Here is a 21,741-nt window from a genome sequence, read left to right as displayed (position 1 = left end):
AAGGAAATGATGTTCAGATCTTAAGATATGGAGATGAGTTATAAAAACTGGGCTTAATAACATTAGTGTAGAGAAAATAAATTTACACTAGAAGTATGTTAATTTTGGTGAGTTCGTTAAGGTACTTAGTGTATAGTGCTTGATTCTTAAACAAGGGGCAATGTATATAACAATTATACAATAATTGCATAATAAATCATCCCCCTAATCTTGGGCCTTTGATTTCAAATACTGACATATAAGATAATATTACTCTAGGACTTGATAGTAAACAAAGTAAAGATTGCAAATGTGCAGAAAGTTCAGGACATTGAAATATTTTTTCCATATTTAGCTCACTGGATGATTATTTTTACTGTCCAAATATGAGGACACTATCAAAGCCACTGAGCTTCATATCTTCCCTATGAAGGCTAAATAAGAGCGCTGTATCTTCACCCTTGTAGTGGACAAGATGTAGAAGGGGCAATAGTAGTATTGCAGCGAATATTTTTCTATAAATGGCTAAGCAATGAGGTGACATAGAAATTATCAATGGAAAGTTGCTAGTTAAAAATTTCTCTAGCTTTGTAACATGTAGACCTGGAAAGCATTGTAAATGATAGTATGAATATATACATATGTATTTCTAGTTAGCTTCTTAGGTATATTGCATAGACAAAATATTATGAGCTGAGCTGCATAAATTATTTCCTAATCTTGAGAACATTAAAATTATGGCCAAATTAATACATCTTATTTTCTTGGTGCTATTAAAAATAAATTTATCCTCTTAAAATTTTAGCAGTCTTAATATAATTTCTCTAAAAATTTAAATGTTTTATTACTTTACATTCATTTAGTTATCCTCCCCCTGACAAATAAAGCCTCCACACTTTAAAAATAGTCTTCTTTTATCCTAATATCGGCATCGTACAAGTTTTTGGAAGGCTTTCTTGAAGTCTTCATTGAAGATGGTATAAATCAGTGGATTTATAAGGGAATTCAGGTACCCAAGCCATGCCAAAAAATTAGACATTTCTTCAGAAATTTTACATTTTTCACAGACATTAACAACCAATTCTTTTACAAAAAAGGGCAGCCAACATATCACAAATGCACCCAAGATCAATCCCAGGGTAGTGGCTGCTTTGCGTTCTCTGGTGCCTGAGATTTTCTGTCTTCTCCACGATTTCTCATGCTTCAGCTCCGATGTGGGACTTCTCACTGTGCTATGAATTCTATCAAACTCCGTTGATGGATCGGATAAAGATTTTTCTAGGACGTAGGATGTGGAGACCAATTTAATGCTCTTCTCACCACTCTCCAAAAGGACTTGGCCATTCAGCTCCTCCTTCATTATCCGACTTGCCTGTCTTTTGTGGTATAGTGTCCTTGCCGCTCTGTATATTTTGTAGTAGAGGATCAATATCAGTACAAGCGGGATGTAGAAGGCTCCAAACGTGGAGTAGATGGTGGAAACAATGTGGTCATGTTTGATGATACACTCATCATCACGGCTAGTTCCTTGGTGTCTCCAGAAGAGAGGAGGCATAGAGATGAACACAGAGATAACCCACACTATTGTAATCATGATGCCAGCATGCCTGGGAGTCCTCTTCCTGGCGTACTCAACTGCATCCGTGATTGCGCGGTACCTATCCAAGGCGATAGCCGACAGATGCAAGATGGAGCACGTACAACAGATGATGTCAACACTCAGCCAAATGTCACAGAGGACTTGTCCCATAATCCAGCTCTCTCTCACAATGTACACAATACTGAACGGCATCACCAGGACAGCTACAAGAAAATCTGTAACTGCCAAGGAACAAATTAAATAGTTAGCTGGGTGGTGCAGCTTCCGAGTCACAATGATTGCTGCGATCACGAGGGAGTTGATGGTGGTTGTCATCAGTGCCAGACCAGACAGAGTGAGCGATACCAGAATTTTGGATGGCATTCGGTTTATCAGTTCCTCGGATGTCAAGTTTTGGTCTGATGAGTTTAAAAAATCCATTTTTTTTTGTTTAAAGAGTTAATATAGTCGAAGAAATGAATACCTGTAAAAAAGGAAGGGGAAACCGTTCAGAGAAAGTTTCAAATATTGTTCTCTTCTTTTTAGAAGAGAAAAAAAATGTGCATGTTTTCTTAGAGTATTCTATGGACTAAAAATTGGAGTTCATATTTTTCTAACTTATGAAATCCAATGAGAAAAGCAACAATTAGTAACTTTGAAAACATTTATTAAAATTTTCTCACATAAAGCAGTTTCTGTGAGCAAACTAACCAATTATCCAATAATTTCCCCCAACTATGAAATTGTTTTCAACAGTATATTAGCTTTGTTTTTCTTTTTGTCTACAGCAGAAGCTATGTTAAAAAGTACATATTAATATTTTATACTTGTGCATTTTGTAAAATAGCAGAGAACATTAACGATCGCATTTAAAATGGTAAATAAATTTGTATTTCATTCAAAGTTACATGATAACATTATAATGGATATTTGTAATGTATGTAGAGGCTACACTATATGTGGCTTTTTATAAAATTAGAAAAATGTTAGTAGTCCTTTGGGAATGTGGGAGTTAATTTGGTATGAAAAGATAAAATAAGATTAGTTGGAGTCATCTAACTCTGCATTATCCATTATGACAGTAGCAAACATGCCAAAATAGCCCTCTTACCAAGTGAACTGCCAGGTAGGAGAGCTCATAGAGGCTGTTTCCCTAACAGCCATGTTGTTTTCTTTGTAAATCACTGCTGCAGTGATGACATCACACTGGTGCTTAAGGAGGACCCTACATCCATGGTTTATCATTGCTGCTTTAGTCTGCTATTTCATTTAATTGGAAGTCAAATAAAGTCTGGGAATACATGTAGCTCAGGGGTAGGACACTTGCTTAGCATGTAAAGCCCTGGGTTTGAGTCCCGTACAGAAAGAGTCAAAGAACAGTAACTGGACTGTACTCAACTCAAGGACGAGTAATATTGTTTTACAAGCTGTTTCTTCACTTCCCATTACTCTCCTTTTGCTTTCAAAATTTTTAGTAACTACTTGGATCTCAAAGATGGATGGTCAGGAATTAGAATCTGATATTTCTATTCCTAGTAATAATTGCTACATATCTTAGCATTATATTTACTTCAAGATGGTAATATTTCTGTTACAACTGGACTGATACCATAATATTTAATATTTTTAATATTTAAACTCTAAATAGTTATATGTTCAGTATTTTATAAGGATGCAAATCATCATATATTTGCCATGAAGTTTTCTATCTGCCTGTGTTTGAGTACCAGTACAAAATTTAATTTTGATTTTCAGCTGTTCACAAAGCCAACTGCTGCTAAGCAAATTGAAGGCCAGAAAATACATGAACAACCACTATCTACATAAGGGATTGTTCATTATATAGTTGAAAAATTGTCTCATATCTTCATAAGGCCCATCCAAAAAGAACAACTAAGATGTCCCATATCTGTATAACACCTGTACAGGTCAACTAAGACAGCAAGGAAAACAGTGGATTATAAATCCCTCAACCCCTAGAAATTCTAAACTAGAAGTTATTAAACGCGATGGCTTTCAGAATCACTCTGAAGGCTTGTTAAGCCATATTCTAGGGTCCAAACTTTGGAGTTAATGATTCAGTAAGTCTGGTGTGAGGCTCTAAAATACACATTTCTGACACATTGATCCTGATGCTAACACATCAGAGAGTCTGTCTGGTTTAATCAGCCTGGCTGGCTCCAATAATTCTCTGATTCCCCCCCCCCCCCCAGTGCTCTAGCACCATCTGTAACCTCTCAAATGGTAGCATCTACAGTATTTAAAAATTTTTCTTTCTGACATTCTTACTTATTGGAGACTCTCAAATAAACGACCTCTCACTAAACTTTTCATTGTACATGTCTCTATTTTCATTGGTGGCACAGTGAGTTTCTTCCTGTTTAGGGATATAAGTCTTCTCGCTTCACATATTTCCTGTTTTCCGTTCTTTTCTGAGAGAATATTGGGTCAGATGGTCTGAGATGTAGAGAACCCACAGGCATCATCAGAGCAGTCACAAAGGTCTTGTATGTGTTTTTTAGTAACACAGGACCTTCTATTCCTATCTATCTTTCCTTCCCTCCTTCCCTCCTTCCTCCCTCCCTCCTTCCTCCCTCCCTCCTTCCTTCCATCTCTTTCTTTCTTTCTTTCTTTCTTTCTTTCTTTCTTTCTTTCTTTCTTTCTTTCTTTCTTTCTTTCTCTCTCTCTCTCTCTCTCTCTCTCTCTCTCTCTCTCTCTCTCTCTTTATTGGCAAATGCCATATTCTTTAAAACTGCTCAAAATTTTACTTTTTACCTTTTTTGGTGTGTGTGTGTGTGTGTCCGTGTCCGTGTGTGTGTGTCCGTGTGTGTGTGTCTGTGAGTGTGTGTGTGTGTGTGTGGTTATGCACGTCATGGTGCACATATGGAGGCAACGATGAGGAGTCAGTTCTCTCTCCTCCCACCACAAGCCTTTCAGAGATCACACTCTGGTTCACAGGCTTGTTGGCTTGTCTTGCGGGCACTCCCTGTCAGTTCTTATGTACTCTCCCTGCAAACAATTTTTGAAAGGTCAGTGATCTTTTATGAAAAGCTTACTCCAAATCCAGTGGCACATTTGGAAAATATGACAAACTAATTAATTTCCTTTTTCTCTCCAATCCATGCCATTTTCTCTGCACATATTTTATATTATAGATTCAATTAACCTCTCTCTCTCTCTCTCTCTCTCTCTCTCTCTCTCTCTCTCTCTCTCTCTCTCCTGCGCGTCTCTGTCTGTCTGCATGGTATCTTTCAGTGTGCTCAGAGACCAGAGAGGTACCTAGTATATCACTTTCCACCTTATTCCTCTGAGGCAGGGTCTCTCATTGAACCTGGATCTTCCTGCTTGTCTAGTGGCCAGCGAACACCCAGCATCTTGTTTCCACTTCCTACAGTGTTGGAGTTATAGGGATGTTCAGCCACTTCAGGCCTTTTACATAAGTGCTGAGACTTGAACTCAGGTCTTCGTGCTTTTGCAGCCAGTGAACTTACCTATTGACCATCTCTCTCCAGGCCTCTGAATAGCTTGTAAGTTAACTTCTTTGCAACGCTGTTTACTTAATATTATGAGACTAGAATTAAAGGTACCAACATTTACTGTATTGCAAGCAAAAATAACTTTCCATTTTAGTTTGCCTGATACACAATTTTGACCTTAGAAATTATTCTGCATTTCTATTGTGAGAAGAAAATAAAATGAGACAAGCTGCCTGGAAATAGCTACGTAGGCTTTTCTTTTCTTTTTTTTTTTTTCTTTTTTTTTTTTTATTCGATATAATTTATTTACATTTCAAATGATTTCCCCTTTTCTAGCCCCCCCCCACTCCCCGAAAGTCCCGTAAGCCCCCTTCTCTTCCCCTGTCCTCCCTCCCACCCCTTCCCAGTTCCCCGTTCTGGTTTTGCCAAATACTGTTTCACTGAGTCTTCCCAGAACCAGGGACCACTCCTGCTTTCTTCTTGTATCTCATTTGATGTGTGGATTATGTTTTGGGTATTCCAGTTTTCTAGGTTAATAACCACTTATTAGTGAGTGCATACCATGATTCACCTTTTGAGTCTGGGTTACCTCACTTAGTATGATGTTCTCTAGCTCCATCCATTTGTACATAGGCTTTTCTAAATGAACGGCATAGGAAAGAAGAAGAGACTTATTGGGTAAGTCAACTGATTTCTCTCCGTGTCAAACTGTAGCATTTACATGACCCTTAACAAAATGGCACTCAATGCCAGAAACTCCTCTTAAACCTTGGTCATGTTTTATAATTATATGACATATAAATATTAATTATAAATATGTAAAGCAAGTTATATTGCAGTTTACCAGAACCCTGTCTAATATTAAATCTAGAAAACTAATAAATCTTCTAGAGTGATATTCATAGACAATAAAGAAGATAGGAAAACAAGTATAGCCAAACACAGTTGAATATTAGCTTCCTTTATTCTTATTTTTCCTGACACCTATAAACAGAAGTTCAACAAATCATTTACTTTGTCCAGTTTAGACAGTCTTTCCCTCTTCATGCTCACTCTTGCTCAGGTTCACACTGTATGTCCTTATATTGTTAGGGATAGCAACTGGTTACCTGAGCTACAGCACACCACAGATGTCACTTCTGCCCCAAAACACAGGCTTCTTTCTGTATTTCAAATATCTTTAGTGGGGGGGGGGGAATTAAATCTATGAAGACCTGCAGTCTCATCAGCCAAAGATCAAAAGCTTCTCACACTTAAGTCAGCATAAAAATCTGACAGCTTGATGATCTAGTCACATGATGCATTAAAAACCTTCTAATTACACATATTACTTTTAATCTAATAGTTACTTGCATTCTAGAGTTTGCTTGGTTGTGTTTTCTAGCTTTACTGTCCTCAGGCTAAACTATCAGCTCTTAGGGAAATAGTTTATTTTCTTCTGTGAATAATTAATGAGGTCATACACAAACAGTTTTCATAATAGCATTATAAATAGGCAAGACTGTAAGTTCAAGTCTATCAAGACCTTATGAAAACCTACATATTGGATATTTAAATTAGGTTAATAATAATAATACTGTGCTTTATTATTTTACACATCTCAAGGCATTTATTTCCTTAAAGTTGCTCCATGAGATGAAAGCAGTCACTATGTTTCCTCATAGATTAAAAAACAGAGGCACAGAAAATCACAAATATCTCTAAATTGAAAACACAGCTAACATTTGATATGTACATTTGATTTGGAATATCTGTAGAATCCAGGAATCTAGAACCACTGGTTGGGGGAGGGGCAACGATCTTAAAGGAGGAGGAGCAAACACATGTTCTTAACTACCATTCTCTCTCTCCAAGAGACATGAATTCCTTCCCAGCTCCATGCCAGTCACGGGCTCTTCAATAAAATAAAGATTTTGTTATGTATCAGATGTGATTTCAAATGGAAGGAGATATTCTATAGGATGAATGTTTGAAATGTGGATGTGACCAGGTTTCCATGAGTACTTCATGCTGCTAATAACAGCAATTACTCATACTGCTTTCTGAAATCTTTTACTAGCCGTACAACTCTGAGCCCTTACATCTGGGCGTTTATTTTTCTGTTCCTATTTACTCCTTGAAGAACCATTTGTGGGTTCTTTATACATGGTGGTTAGTCTAATAGCTGCTAAAAATGCCAATTAAACACTTTAAAAGCCGGGTGTGGTGGTACATGCCTATAATCCCAGCACTTGGGAGGCAGAGGCAGGTGGATTTCTGAGTTCGAGGCCAGCCTGGTCTACAGAGTGAGTTCCAGGACAGCCAGGACTACACAGAGAAACCCTATCTCAAAAAACAAAAACCAACACACACACATACACACACACACACACACACACACACACACACGTATGTAAATAATATAAATATAAATATATAAATATAAATATAAACACACACATTCACACATTTAGGACATTTATAAAGTACTAGATTCCTATATGGCTTTTTCAAAATCTTTTCAATGTTACTTATCTCTCTCCACCACCTCTGGCCTAAGCTCCCATTCTCTCTACTTAAACCTGCCTCCCATCATTCCCCCTTTACCTCCATAGCAGCTGTGTCTTACTCTTTGCCCTCCTTTGAGATCTCTCTCCTCTCCCCCAATCCAATGATCCCTTTCTAGATTCCTGGATTCTACAGATATTCCAGACCAAATGTACATATCAAATGCACAAATCAACTGTACATGGATTTGATGCTAACATACACATGAGTGAGAACAGTCAGTGTTAGTTTTTCTGGGTCTGAGTCATTTCAATCAGTACGTTTTCCAGTTCTATCCATTTACCTTCAAAGTTCATGATTCCATTTTTCTTTGAGCTGAATAAACTTCCTCTGAACATTGGTGCCACACTATATGCTTCCTGTATGCATTTGCAATTATATGCACATGCACATGTGCGCTTATTTTAATCTTCTCATGCTACCTGCTACCCCCAAGCCAAGGTATGAGGTCCAATGCCCTGCATTGAGCAAGACTGAAAGGCAGAGGTGTAGTCGGCTGTGTGTGCAGCTTAGCAGTGTATGTGAGAACCACTGCATCTTTCCAGGCCAGCCTCTGGGGAGGACCTACTTTGAGGATCTTGGGGAAAGGTTTTATGGGTGCGCTTCCTTGACTTAAGGTGGAAAATTGATGATAAGTTTCAACTTCTTTGTTCTTTAGGTGTTAGCTTAGAAATTGATGTTAACTCTAACATCTTAATTAAACCGCTTTAATCCAATGACATTCTCAGTGATTCATCCCCTGATTCAAGTGGTCATGCTTGGAGTGCTTATTTGAAATTAATTCTTCATCCTTCTTTTCTCTTTGTGCCTTATTATTAGCAAAAAGATGGTGGTGTTTGGGGAGGATTTATGTAATCAGCTGCAGCAATGGCTTTGTTCCATACGAAAAAGTTTTCTCTACCTGTCAAGAGGCAAATGAGTCATGGTTAGTCATTTAACAATGACTCTCCAACTAATAAATATGCCGGCGCATAAGACTGTGCTGTGAGAACACTGCTCTTCTCTGCTGATCATTGACACCAATTTGTTGATTCATCAGACAGATTTAGCCAAATTTTAAAAACATTTATTCAATTATTTATTTGTGTATGTGCATACGCATGTGCCTGTATATGTATGTATATGTATGGCAGTATATGTGCCAGACAGTGTATGTGGGTGCTAGCTAGACACCTTGTGGGAGTAGGCTCTCTATATCTACTTCATGGGTCTCAGGTTGTGGACTCAGGTCACCAGGCTTCCTGGCAGGTGCTATGAACCCCTGAGCCATTTCACCATCCCTTAATTTTAAAAATGTTTAAATCAAAGATACTAATTGTGGTCTTAAGAGTTATTTACATATATGCATATTCCATTGCTCAGATGTTCTGATTCTTACTTCCAAAGGACACCTTCTCAGTAGCCTGGTTGACGGGGGTCGGGGGGGGGATTAACTAGAAACTATGTTAGGGAAAACGTCAGTATGATTCTTAAGTATGGGAAGCACTTGCTGCAGGGAAGGAGGCGAAGAGGCATATTTCTGTACAGTACAATGTGTACTGTTTCTTTGACTCTTGCTGAGACTCAGATCAGGAGGATGCCAAGCATGTGGGAGGGTGGAGGAGGAGGAGAAGAAAGTTATGGCAGAAGTAGGGGTGTGAAGACAATAAGAGCCTATGTTTATATCTAAAACTGGGGCTTCAAGGCAGTTGTTGTAGTCTGTTTTGTGCCTTTTAATAGAATGCTGCAGACTAGGATTTAAAATGTCTCTATGTTTATGTCTATATCATCTGTATCTATCTATCTATCTATCTATCTATCTATCTATCTATCTATCTATCTATCTATCTATGTGTCGATTATCTACCATCTATCTATCTATCTATCTATCTATCTATCTATCTATCTATCTATCTATCTATCTGTTGATTATCTACTATCTATCTGTCGATTATCTACTATCTATCTATCTATCTATCTATCTATCTATCTATCTATCTATCTATCATCTATCTATCTGTCATCTATGTATGTATCATTTCTCTATCTATCTATCTATCTATCTATCTATCTATCTATCTGTTGATTATCTACTATCTATCTATCTATCTATCTATCTATCATCTATCTATCTGTCATCTATGTATGTATCATTTCTCTATCTATCTATCTATCTATCTATCTATCTATCTATCTATCTGTTGATTATCTACTATCTAATCTATCTATCTATCTATCTATCTATCTATCTATCTATCTATCTATCTATCATCTATCTGTCATCTATGTATGTATCATTTCTCTATCTATCTATCTGTTGATTATCTATCTATCTATCTATCTATCTATCTATCTATCATCTATCTATCTGTCATCTATGTATGTATCATTTCTCTATCTATCTATCTATCTATCTATCTATCTATCTATCTATCTATCATCTGGGAAGTCTGAAATCAAGGGCTGTTATCTTCTAAGAGCCCTTTACTGCATCATTCTCCCATGGCAGAAGATAGAAAAAGAAAAAAGAGTGAGGGTGTAAAATTCACTTCTACTATGAAAACTCCTGAAATAGGGACATTAATTCTTTCATGAGAGCAGAGAAATGACAACTAACACACTTCTCTGTATTTCCTATCTCCCAGCATTATTACGTTGAGAATTAAATTTCTAAAATATAAACTTTATGACATTCATTCAGACCTTAGCAATATGAAGTACAGCACTGGGAGATGAACCCAGGATCCAACAAAATGTCCTTACGCATCTCACTTCCTCATTTATTAGTATGAACTCAGGGAAGTTACATCAGCTTTCAAAGACCAAGTTTCATTATTATAATGCAGAGATAATAAAAGTCACACAGCAAGACGTGTTGCTAAGGATTTATTATATATGTTTAGCTATCACTCCCTTAGTAAACTTTACGCACAAACTATGTAGTACAAGGCTAGAAACTCCTACCTTAAGAATTATGGTATGCACTGTAGAGATGATGTCATGAGTCTTAACAAGGTAAGAAGTGTTATTTATTTTTACTTCAGCCCTCACTTTAATATTATCATTGCTTAATATTGTACGTAAGGAGATGAGATGCGGTAATGCACAATTACCATGGATGAAAAGTGATGTATTTTCCGAGCACCTGAGGAAAAATGGAAATTGCTGTACACTGGGAAAGTTAGAGATGGAAATGTTAAAAGAACCCAGTCATGGCCTCGTCCCTGTGTGTTTAACTCCCTTTTGTTCACTGCTTGATAAATCCAACAGTTCACTGAGGGGTTAAGGGCATCTTATGCATTCAGAGCCTGAAAGTGCCATCCATGCCTTTTCCAGACTGTTGTTGAGAAGTTGTCATTTAACTAGATTCACGCATGGAGATTGTTTTAAAAAATTCTAGGATCAATTAACAATCTATTAAATATAAATATTTATATTTATTCGAGGGAATAAAGTATTAGCTTAAACAAGGTCCACTTTCAAAACGAATGTCAATAGTTAATATTTTCCTTGAGTAAACATCACGGTAAAACATTTTCTCCCTGTAATGAACAGGCTTGAGGCAGATATTTGGAAAATAAATAGTGCATTTATTTGTGGACAGTTTAATGTAACTTTTTTTCAGCATGGTTGAGAATGGATGTGGTAAGGGGCTTATTTATTATTGTTTAGATCTTTGCTCTGCAAATAAAACACAGATGCATCTTGATCTACTCAGTAGAGAGGGAGGATTCTATTCTCTTTATGTGATTATAAAGCTTCTTGTGTTTTACATAAAATTCATGGTGAATTATTTTGTAAAAATCACGTGCTTAGCATTTAGTGAAAGGAGTTTCCTTTACTTATGAAATAGAATAGAACAGAAGATCTATTATGGTTATGATAAGGGAAGCAGGGGTGGTGTGCCCAGACAGCATAGGCTCTCCCATATGGGGAGTTTTAATGAAGCCCATCTTGGAGCTGGGTGTGGTGGCACATGCCTTTAATTCTAACACTCATGAGGCAGAGGCAGGCAGATCTCTGTGAGTCTGAGGCCAGCCTGGTCTTCAAAGAGTGTCAGCACAGCCAGGGTTGTTACATACAGAAATCCTATCTCACCTCTGTCTCCCAAAATAGTCCATTTTGTAGAAGTTGAGTGTAGAATTGTGAACACCAGAGCTGGTGAGAGTGGATAGGGGTGAGAGGGTAAGAGAAGGTTGGCCAGCGGTTACTGTGCTACAGTTAGATAAGAGCAAGAAGCTCCACCACACTATTTCATGGCACGGTATCCATAGGTAACAGTGATATATTTTTTAGTTTTTGGCATTTTGTATTGATTCTTTGCCTGTTCAGTGTCTTCAAAGTGCCTTGCAAAAGTGACTATTCATAGGTGTGTTCTAAAATATTACCATTATCTGGTAGTCCCAAATGAATTTATTTTTAAGGGATGGCATTTCTTTTTTCATTATATATTTTTATTTTCTATATTCTTTGTTTACATTCCAAATGATTTCCCCTTTCTCATTCCTCCCTCCCCATATGTCCCATAAACTTTCTTCTCTCCACCCATTCTCCAATCACCTCCCTCCTTTTCTCTGTCCTGATACTCCCCTCCAATGCTAGATCAATCCTTTCCAGGATCAGGACCCTCTCCTTACTTCTTTCTTCATGGGAGACATTTGTTATGCTAATTGTGCCTTGGGTATTCAGAGTTTCTGGGCTAATTAATATGCACTTATCAGAGATTGCATTCCATGTGTATTCTTTTGTGATTGGGTTACCTCACTGAAGGATGATATTTTCCAGACCATTTGCCTAAAAATTTCGTGAATTCATTGCTTTTAATTGCTGAGTAGTAGTCCATTGTGTAAATAAACCCCACATTTTCTGTATCCATTCCTCCACTGAGGGATATCTGGGTTCTTTCCAGCTTCCGGCTATTATAAATAAGGCTGCTATGAACATAATGGAGCATGTGTCTTTATTGCATGCCAGGGAATCCTTTGGGTGTATGCCCAAGAGCGATATAGCAGGGTCCTCCGGAAGTGTCATGTCCATTTTTCTGAGGAACTGCCAGACTGATTTCCAAAGTGGTTGTACCATCTTACAATCCCACCAGCAGTGAAGGAGTGTTCCTCTTTCTCCACATCCTTGCCAACACCTGCTGTCTCCTGAGTTTTTGATCTTAGCCATTCTGACTGGTGTGAGGTGAAATCTCAGGGTTGTTTTGATTTGCATTTCCCTAATGGTTAATGATGTTGAGCATTTCTTAAGGTGCTTCTCAGCCATCCGAATTTCTTCAGGTAGAAATTCTTTGTTTAGATCTGTACCCCAATTTTTAATAGGGTTATTTGGCTCTCTGGCGTCTAACTTCTTGAGTTCTTTGTATATATTGGATATTAGCCCTCTATCAGATGTAGGGTTGGTGAAAATCTTTTCCCAATTTGTTGGTTGCCGTTTTGTCCTTTTGACGGTGTCCTTTGCCTTACAGAAACTTTGTAATTTTATGAGGTCCCATTTGTCAATTCTTGATCTTAGAGCATAAGCTATTGGTGTTCTGTTCAGAACTTTTCCCCTGTGCTCATGTCCCCAAGGGTTTTCCCCAGTTTCTTTTCTATTAGTTTCAGTGTGTCTGGTTTTATGTGGAGGTCCTTGATCCACTTGGAGTTGAGTTTCATACAAAGAGATAAGAATGGATCAATTTGCATTCTTCTGCATGCTGACCTCCAGTTGAACCAGCACCATTTGTTGAAAAGGCTACCTTTTTTCCACTGGCTGTTTTCTGCTCCTTTGTCGAAGATCAAGTGATCATAGGTGTGTGGATTCATTTTTGGGTCTTCAATTCTATTCCATTGGTCCACTTGCCTGTCACTGTGCCAATACCATGCAGTTTTTAACACTATTGCTCTGTAGTATTGCTTAAGGTCTGGGATACTGATTCCCCCAAAAGTTCTTTTACTGTTGAGAATAGTTTTAGCTATCCTGGGTTTTTTTGTTATTCCAGATGAAATTGAGAATTGCTTTTTCCAACTCTGTGAAGAACTGAGATGGGATTTTGATGGGGATTGCACTGAATCTGTAGATTGCTTTTGGCAAGATGGCCATTTTAACTATATTAATCCTGCCAATCCACGAGCATGGCAGATTTTTCTATTTTCTGAGGTCTTCTTCGATTTCCTTCTTCAGAGACCTGATGTTCTTGTATAGATTTTTCACTTGTTTGGTTAGAGTCACACCAAGATACTTTATATTGTTTGTGGCTATTGTGAAGGGTGTCACTTCCCTAACTTCTTTCTCAGTCTGCTTATCCTTTGAGTATAGGAAGGCAACTGATTTGCTTGAGTTGATTTTATAACCAGCCACTTTGCTGAAGCTGTTTATCAGCTGTAGGAGTTCTCTGGTGGAGGTTTTTGGGTCACTTAAGTAGACTATCATGTCATCTGCAAATAGTGATAATTTGACTTCTTCCTTTCCAATTTGTATCAAGGGATGGCATTTATTATCAAAATGCTTTTTGTATCTATGCAAGGTCCAATATGAAATAATACATATGCTCCCAAATTTTACCGTGGCCTCTCTGTCCTGCTTCAGTCTTACACGTTACATTGTTTATTGATAATTTGGTATTATTTTTTGTTTTGGGTAGAAGTTAATTTTAGACACATGCATATATATATATATATATATACACACACATATATAAACACATTTGTATATATATTGTATATATGCATACATATATGTGTGCGTATACACACAAATAGGTAAAGAGCACACAAGAAATGTCTACCAAACAGATGTCAGAACATCTTTTTAAAGACCACATAATGTATCATATTTGCATTGAAATATATTGCTAACCAGACCTTCTGTAAGTTCAAGTTATTAACTGGTTAACATGAGCTTATAAAGGGCATGACTGCTTATCTAAAACAAAATCCAGTCAATCAAGTTTGAGACAAGGAGGACAAAACCATGTGACTCCATTACAGAGAGTCAGGGGCATCCAGGTGGGTCATCAAGTTGCTGGAGCAGAGACTGGAAAGGCTGGTCATCCTGTGCTAGTTTCCAGAGCTCAGTTGCCTCTGCCATGTACACTTCTCTGTGAGCTTTTCTCTTTACTAATTATCTCTGTTTGCATACCAATGAATGTAATATCCTGGCCACAAAGCTGCACAATTCTGAGGGTTTTTTTTTTTTTTGCTTGTATTTGTTTTTTTATTTTTGTGCTGATGACTAAATTCTGGCTTCACATGTGCTGGAGAAGTATCCTATCACAGATGCCCGTCTCCAGCCCTGAGAGAAGAATTTGCATGGGCTTTGAGTAAAGTATTTTCAAACATCCTCAGAAATGTGGAATCAGAATGATGGGGAGAGAATTATGTGTGAAGGAATTAGGTAGAGAGGTAGAGGGTAGGTAATATGAATTTCAGAGAAGGAGCAATTACTTCTAATTATGTTTGATGGATACAAATATTTAGTAACAATATTAATTGATTAATTAATTAATTGATTAATCCCCATTACTTATTTTTAAAATGTTTAAATGTTTTCTTTTCTTTATTCATGTTTGTATGTGTATTATTTTGGGAGGCATAATTATCAGAAGGGATGCTTTAAAAAATCATATCCAAGCCTATTGTTTTATAAGACACACACACACACACACACACACACACACACGTACTCACAAGCTTGATTTAATTAGAGTTCCCTTACATGGGGGTCAATCCTCTTTCCAGAAGTTGCCAAGTAAAACCCCAGTGCCAGGCGTGTGATACTTGAGCTACTGGGTGTGACTATACTGGCAATCCTCCCAAAGCTATCGAGACTATTGCAATTACTCTTGATTGTTTACCAGAACTTGAGGATAAGACCCTAATGCTGAGGACACCACATCCTTCAGTTATAGGATATGGAAAAATCAACTTGGTACTGACTGGGAATCTTCACTCCCACAGGCAACCTTTCATGTTCCGAAAGGTGTTATGTGGGCTGCACGGGGCTATGTAAAGAAGCAGTCAGTGTAAGAGTTTCTGCTTACCAAAGGCTATCATCGTCGTTGGGAAGCCTCTATGTGTTAGTCCCAAATGGATAAAGCAAATGGAAATGCTGTGTCTCACTCACCTAATCAACTGTGAGAAAAGGGTCTGGAGACCAAGGATGCTTTAGTGAGCATGGCAGTGACTCATGCATGGGACCTCATCTGGACATCAGGCAGATGGACTGCTAACCTTTGCCTAAGAGAGCTATTTTCTCTCTATTGACTATCATTATTGGAGTATAAATACGTGTTTTCAACCTCAGGCAAATGACAGAAGTTTAAATTACCTAGAGTTATATGGAGTATTCGGAATTTGCCAACAAAGTACAAAATAAAATATAAAGCAAAAAAAGTAATTTAGAGAGCTGGATCACATACTGCTCTTCAGAGAATAGGAGTTTGGTTCCTAGCACCAACATCAGGTGGCTCATGGCTGCCTGTAATTCCAGTTCCAGCTGGACTCTGATCGCATCTGCACATATATGTATACATATATGTATAAATATACCTATCTTTAGAACTGCATATCATATGTAATAAAGTTTGCATAGCTATTGTATGTTAGGACCTCTAGGTTAAATTATAGAACCAAAGACATAATTTAAGAAGACAACTGTCTGAATTTACTGAAGAGTTATTTGATAACAAATTGAAGTTTGGTTGTCTTTAAAATGAACTTTCTAAGCCAAGCAAATTTTCAGCTGTGTCTGTGTTCTAATTTTACTATTATTGTTGTTGTTGTAGTAGTGTGTGTGTGTGTGTGTGTGTGTGTGTGCGTGCATGTGCATGATGTACATGCACATGTATATGAGGGTGCAGGTGAATAGTGTGTATGGAAATTAGAGGACAATTTTCATGGCTCCATTTCCCTTTTTATTTTGTTGGAGCGGTCTCTCTGGTTTCTGTCTGTGCTGTGTACTCTATGCTAGCAGCAGGGTTGATGTCTGTCTCACCAGCTCATCTTTGGAATGTGGGGATTATGTTCTGCTGCATCTGGATGCTTTTGCTTTTTGTTTTTTGTTTTTTCTGGTTTTTGCATTCTTTTTTAAAAATTTTATTTTCTATATTCTTTGTTTACATTCCAAATGCTTTCCCCTTTCCTGGTTCTCCCCTCCCCATTGGTCCCATAAGCCCTCTTCCCTCTGCCCATTTCCCAATCACCCCCTCCCATTTCTCTGTCCTGGTACTCCCCTACAATGCTAGATCAAGTCTTTTCAGAACCAGGGTCCTCTCCTTCCTTCTTCTTGGGTATCATTTGATATGCTAATTGTGTCTTGAGAATTCAGAGCTTCTGGGCTAATTAATATCCACTTATCAGTGATTGCATTCCATGTGTATTCTTTTGTGATTGGGTTACCTCACTTAGGATGATATTTTCCAGTTCCAACCATTTGCCTAAGAATTTCATGAATTCATTGTTTTTAATTGCTGAGTAGTACTCCATTGTGTAAATATACCACATTTTCTGTATCCATTCCTCCACTGAGGGACATTTGGGTTCTTTCCAGCTTCTGGCTATTATAAATAAGGCTGCTATGAACATAGTGGAGCATGTGTCTTTATTGTATGCTGGGGAATCCTCTGGGTATATGCCCAGGAGTGGTATAGCAGGGTCCTCTGGAAGCATCATGTTCATTTTTCTGAGGAACCACCAGACTGATTTCCAAAGTGGTTGTACCATCTTACAGCCCCACCAGCAGTGGAGGAGTGTTCCTCTTTCTCCACATCCTTGCCAACACCTGCTGTCTCCTGAGTTTTTAACCTTAGCCATTCTGACTGGTGTGAGGTGAAATCTCAGGGTTGTTTTGATTCGCATTTCCCCACTTCGAATGGCTGAGAAGTACCTTAAGAAATGTTCAACCTCTGGATGCTTTTGATTTAAAGTGTGCTCGCGGGATCAGATTATCTGGCTTGAATGGTAGAGCCTTTACTCACTGACGCATCTCACTGGCCTGGTGCATGAGTGTGTGTGTGTGTGTGTGTGTGTGTATGTGTGTATGTGTATCTATGTGTGTATGTATCTATGTGTGTGTATATGTGACCTCCCCCAGCCCTTGAGGATTTGGCCAATTATTCTCAAAGAACAGCAGCCCAGCCACCTGACACCAGCCTCCTGCAGAACAAGCAGACCCTGTTTCCAGCCTTGGGGGTGGGGAGGGGAGGGTCCTTGGCGTGCCTATTTATCTTTGGAGAGATTCATTAAAGTTCGAGCCTTGAGCAAGAAATCAGGCCTTGTCACCATCTGTTTCTTTTGCCACCCTGCTTCCTATCCCCATCCCTTCTTCCAGGGAACTCAGGCCGTTAGCATGTAGCCACAGGAAGATACATTTGTGTGTGTGTGTATGTGTGTGTGTGTGTGTGTGTGTGTACACGTATGTATTTTTATTAGATACTTTAGAAATTCTGTGTATATAAAACCAACAGACAAATACTGAAATAAGTTGCCAAGCTAATGCTACTGATTAAGCTTAGTTTCAGGGGACATTCTGTTTATCCTGATTTAAAACACAAATAATAAAACTATGCTTATAATGAATGAACTCATAGTACACATATGTTTTCAGTTTCCTTTCTGTTTTTGGAAATAGCCTCCCCTGACTATAATTTTGATGTATTGATTAAATTCAATGGCATTTATATTTTCTTTTGACTCATGAATTTTAATCTCGGATCATCATTAGTTTTAGGGCAAAGAAAGTTTACATTTGTTTGGAACAAAGCTGTTTATGATTTTGTGGCTTAAAAATAAATTGCAGTTTAAAGTACTGTGGAGGCTGTCCGAATTTTATTTTCATTTCCCTAAGTAGTTAATGCAATGTATAATGAGGCCTCCTTATTAGATTTGCGTTCTTATTGGATTAGCATGTTCATGCTGAATGTCACTGTGCTAAGAAGCTAGCAACTATTGTGAGTTCCCAGACAGGCTCTCATTTTTATCTGTTTACAAAAACCCCAATAGGTTACAAATAACAGGAAATATTTGTCAAGGAATGAGAGAAAACGTCACCTGTTAGCTCCCCCTGCCTTTTTGTCCCCATGGCATGTTAACACCTGAAAGGGAAAAGTATTACCATTCGTACTTCTAATCAATATATGTCTTTTTACAGTGCAATTTGTATATTTAGCATATCGAGCCTGCCATATTTAACAAGCTAAAATCCTTCAGAATGTTAAGTTAAAACTGAATTTTAGATTGTTGTAGTTTACAGACATGACTACATAGTCTGTGTCTATACTGACAAAAATAAATATTGCTAATACGAAACTGAAAGTTAAGTTGGTATCTCTTTCAGTCTGGCGGACCTAATGTCTATTACCATAATTGGTAGGATTTGGACAAAATTTACATTCCTTCTCCGCCTTTGTCTTCTTGTTGTGCAGTTTCCTTCATTCCCCATTTTTAAAATTAAAACCCAAACAACAGTGTATTTATTTATATAATTCTATGAAGTGCAGAGAACTTTTTTGTCTTATAATACACTAGAGAATGTATTTACATTAAATTATATAGCAAAAGTATTTCTAAGCACAAGCAGCTTCAATTATGTTGGCATTCTCAGCAATAACTTTTTAATTTAACATTTTATCTCAGAATTTCTTTAAAATCTGTGATGACTTTTAGGCTCTCTCTATTGAGAGTTTGTCTGGTGACAGGCTTTCTTTCATTAATAAAAAAGAACAAGTATTTTGTTGTTTTACTGTATTTACTGTATTTTACTCTGTTGAGGCAAGGTTTAATTCTGTAGCTCAAGCTGTCCTGAAATTTATAAGGTAACTGAAGCTGGCCTTGAACCTGTGGACATAGGAAGAACAAGTCAAATTTGGGCTAGTCTGATTTTTTTTGTTTGTTTGTTTTTTGGATTTGGTTTTTTGAAGACAGGGTTTCTTTGTATGGCTCTGGCTGTCCTGGAACTCACTCTGTAGGCCAGGCTGACCTCGAACTCAGAAATCTGCTGGCCTCTGCCTCCCAGAGTGCTAGGATTACAAGCTTGTGCCACCACCACCAGGCTCTGATCTTCTTAATACATTTTGACTATTTTTTTTTCTTGAGACATGGCTTCTCTGTATAGCTATGTCTATGCTGGAACTCACTCTGTTGACCAGGCTGGTCTTGAACTCATACAGATCTGCCTGTCTCTGCCTCCCGAGTGCTGGGATTAAAGGTGTGTGCTGCCCCCACCCAGATCATTTTAGCTAGTTATTGAGAGCATTATTGTTAGGGTCTGAGTCTGAAGTATCCCTTGAAGGTTTATATTTTGAGTGCTTGTTCTTCAGCTGGTGGATTTCGGAGGCAGTGGGATTTTCAGATGGGATCTTAACAGGTAGGTCATGGTGTATACATAGCTGTCTGGTTTCATCTGCTTGCTAGGATATGGAAAGCCTTCTCTCTAGACTTGGCATCATGAATGGAGCTGCCCTCTATGGCTTCTCTGGAGTGGTGGACTGAAATCTTCTGAAACGGAGTACTCCCAAAAGGCCTCCCCATCTTTTTTTACTTGTCTTTCTTACTGACACGAGAGTCACTAATGATGTAATTGGTCAGAATTTCTCTGCTTCTCAGATTTGGGCTATTTGAAGTATTAGTTGGGACCTTTGTAGGTTAGTGTTATTCAAATATAATGATGAAAAGCTGAGCGGAAGCTGTTCTTTAATTGCAGAACTCCTATTACAGAGGCATGGAAGGGCCAGTGGGGTAAAACTCTAGCTTCAGGAAGTAAAGACTATCTTGAACTGGGCTAATAAGAGAGGAAGAATGATTTTCCCTTTAGTGAGACAATGTACTTCCCAGAATTCCTTTCCCCAGCACGATTAGGTTAGAGGGCCTCAGCCTAGCAGATGCCTCATTTTGGGAATTACTCAAAAACAATGCAGCTTTTTCCTTTCGTTATTTATCTGTTAATTTAAAAATCTCCCATTTAAGCATGTTTTTTTGTGACACGTTGGTCTTCCTTATGCTTTACTGAGGCTTTCTTCCGTGTTATGTGGTTGCTTTGTTCACTATGTAGCTAATCCCTGTGTAAGTTAACTCAACGGACATGGCTTTCTCTCTTCTTCTTCCCTACCTCGGCTCCCTCTTCTGGACAGCTGCTTAGATTTACTACAGCTTGTCTGGTTTGCACTTTGTATTTTAAACTCTTAATGAAGTCACCCTTGAGCTTCCTTTAAAAATTTTTTAAAAAAGCTTTAAAATTTTATTCTTTAGTTAGCAACATTGAATAGACATACCCACATCAAATCTCACTGTAAAGTGTGGATCCGGAAATGTTTAGTTTTTGTTTAACTTCTTAGAATATAAAGGATATATTACAACAAGCTCCTAGACCTTAATAGGCATCCAGATCTTAGCATAACTGATGCCATGACAGAAGCATCAATTAGGCTTTGGAATCCAGTAGGTAGGCAAAAATGCCAAAATGGGGATAAAGGCCAAGGCAAAGATTCCAGGATGTGGCTGGGAAAGTCCTGGAATAAAAAGTCCCTAAATGTATCCACCTGGCTTTGTAGCTTCTGTAGTTTTACTTCCTGCTTAACTATTTTTCCTAGTCAAAGTGTGTCAACAAGGATGTGGTGTCTGTGTATAAAAAAAACCAAGAGCTGTAAGGCTTTGGGCTGAGGATTTGAGCTAGTTCTTCATGCAGCTATGGGCCAGCAGATAAATACTTTCTGTTGATTGATTGATTGGTTGGTTGGTTGATTGATTGACTGATGGATTGATTGATTGGCTTATTGATTATTTATCAGACACAGAAGAGGGCGTCAGACCCCATTACAGATGGTTGTGAGCTACCATGTGGTTGCTGGGACCACTGGAAGAGAAGTTGGTGCTCTTAACCACTGAGTGAGCCATCTCTCCAGTTCAAGTGAAGACTTTCTATCGAGCTTCCAGCTTTAAGAGTATCTATGTGGTTGTCTCTGGGGAGGTAGCACGTTGCATTAACATAGCAATTGAATCAGGCCAGAAAGAGTTCAACCTTGGCCAAATCTAATTCCTGTGTTTATGTGGCACACGTTGACTAGAAAGAGGCTTCATTCCATCCTCCTGGGCAGTTTCAGGGCCTTCATACTTTCCTCAAGTATGAACATTTCTCTCTCCTGACTCTGATGATACTTTTCAGCTGGGGACTGAAGCTCCATTTGTTCCTAAGCTTATGTAAGTA

At 38.1% G+C, this 21,741-nt stretch overlaps 1 protein-coding gene across 1 annotated transcript; it reads right to left on the bottom strand.

The window, feature by feature from the left end:
* Window positions 1-898: 898 nt before the first annotated feature.
* Window positions 899-1,999, bottom strand: Htr1f (5-hydroxytryptamine receptor 1F). Its single transcript, XM_052158530.1, has one exon. The coding sequence runs from the start codon at window positions 1,997-1,999 to the stop codon at window positions 899-901; it is 1,101 nt and encodes a 366-aa protein (XP_052014490.1).
* Between the last annotated feature and the right edge of the window lie 19,742 nt (window positions 2,000-21,741).

The sequence above is a fragment of the Apodemus sylvaticus genome, chromosome 15, assembly GCF_947179515.1.
Source record: "Apodemus sylvaticus chromosome 15, mApoSyl1.1, whole genome shotgun sequence".
NCBI classification, from domain to species: Eukaryota; Metazoa; Chordata; class Mammalia; order Rodentia; family Muridae; genus Apodemus; species Apodemus sylvaticus.
This window is presented reverse-complemented; position numbering and strand designations above follow the sequence as displayed.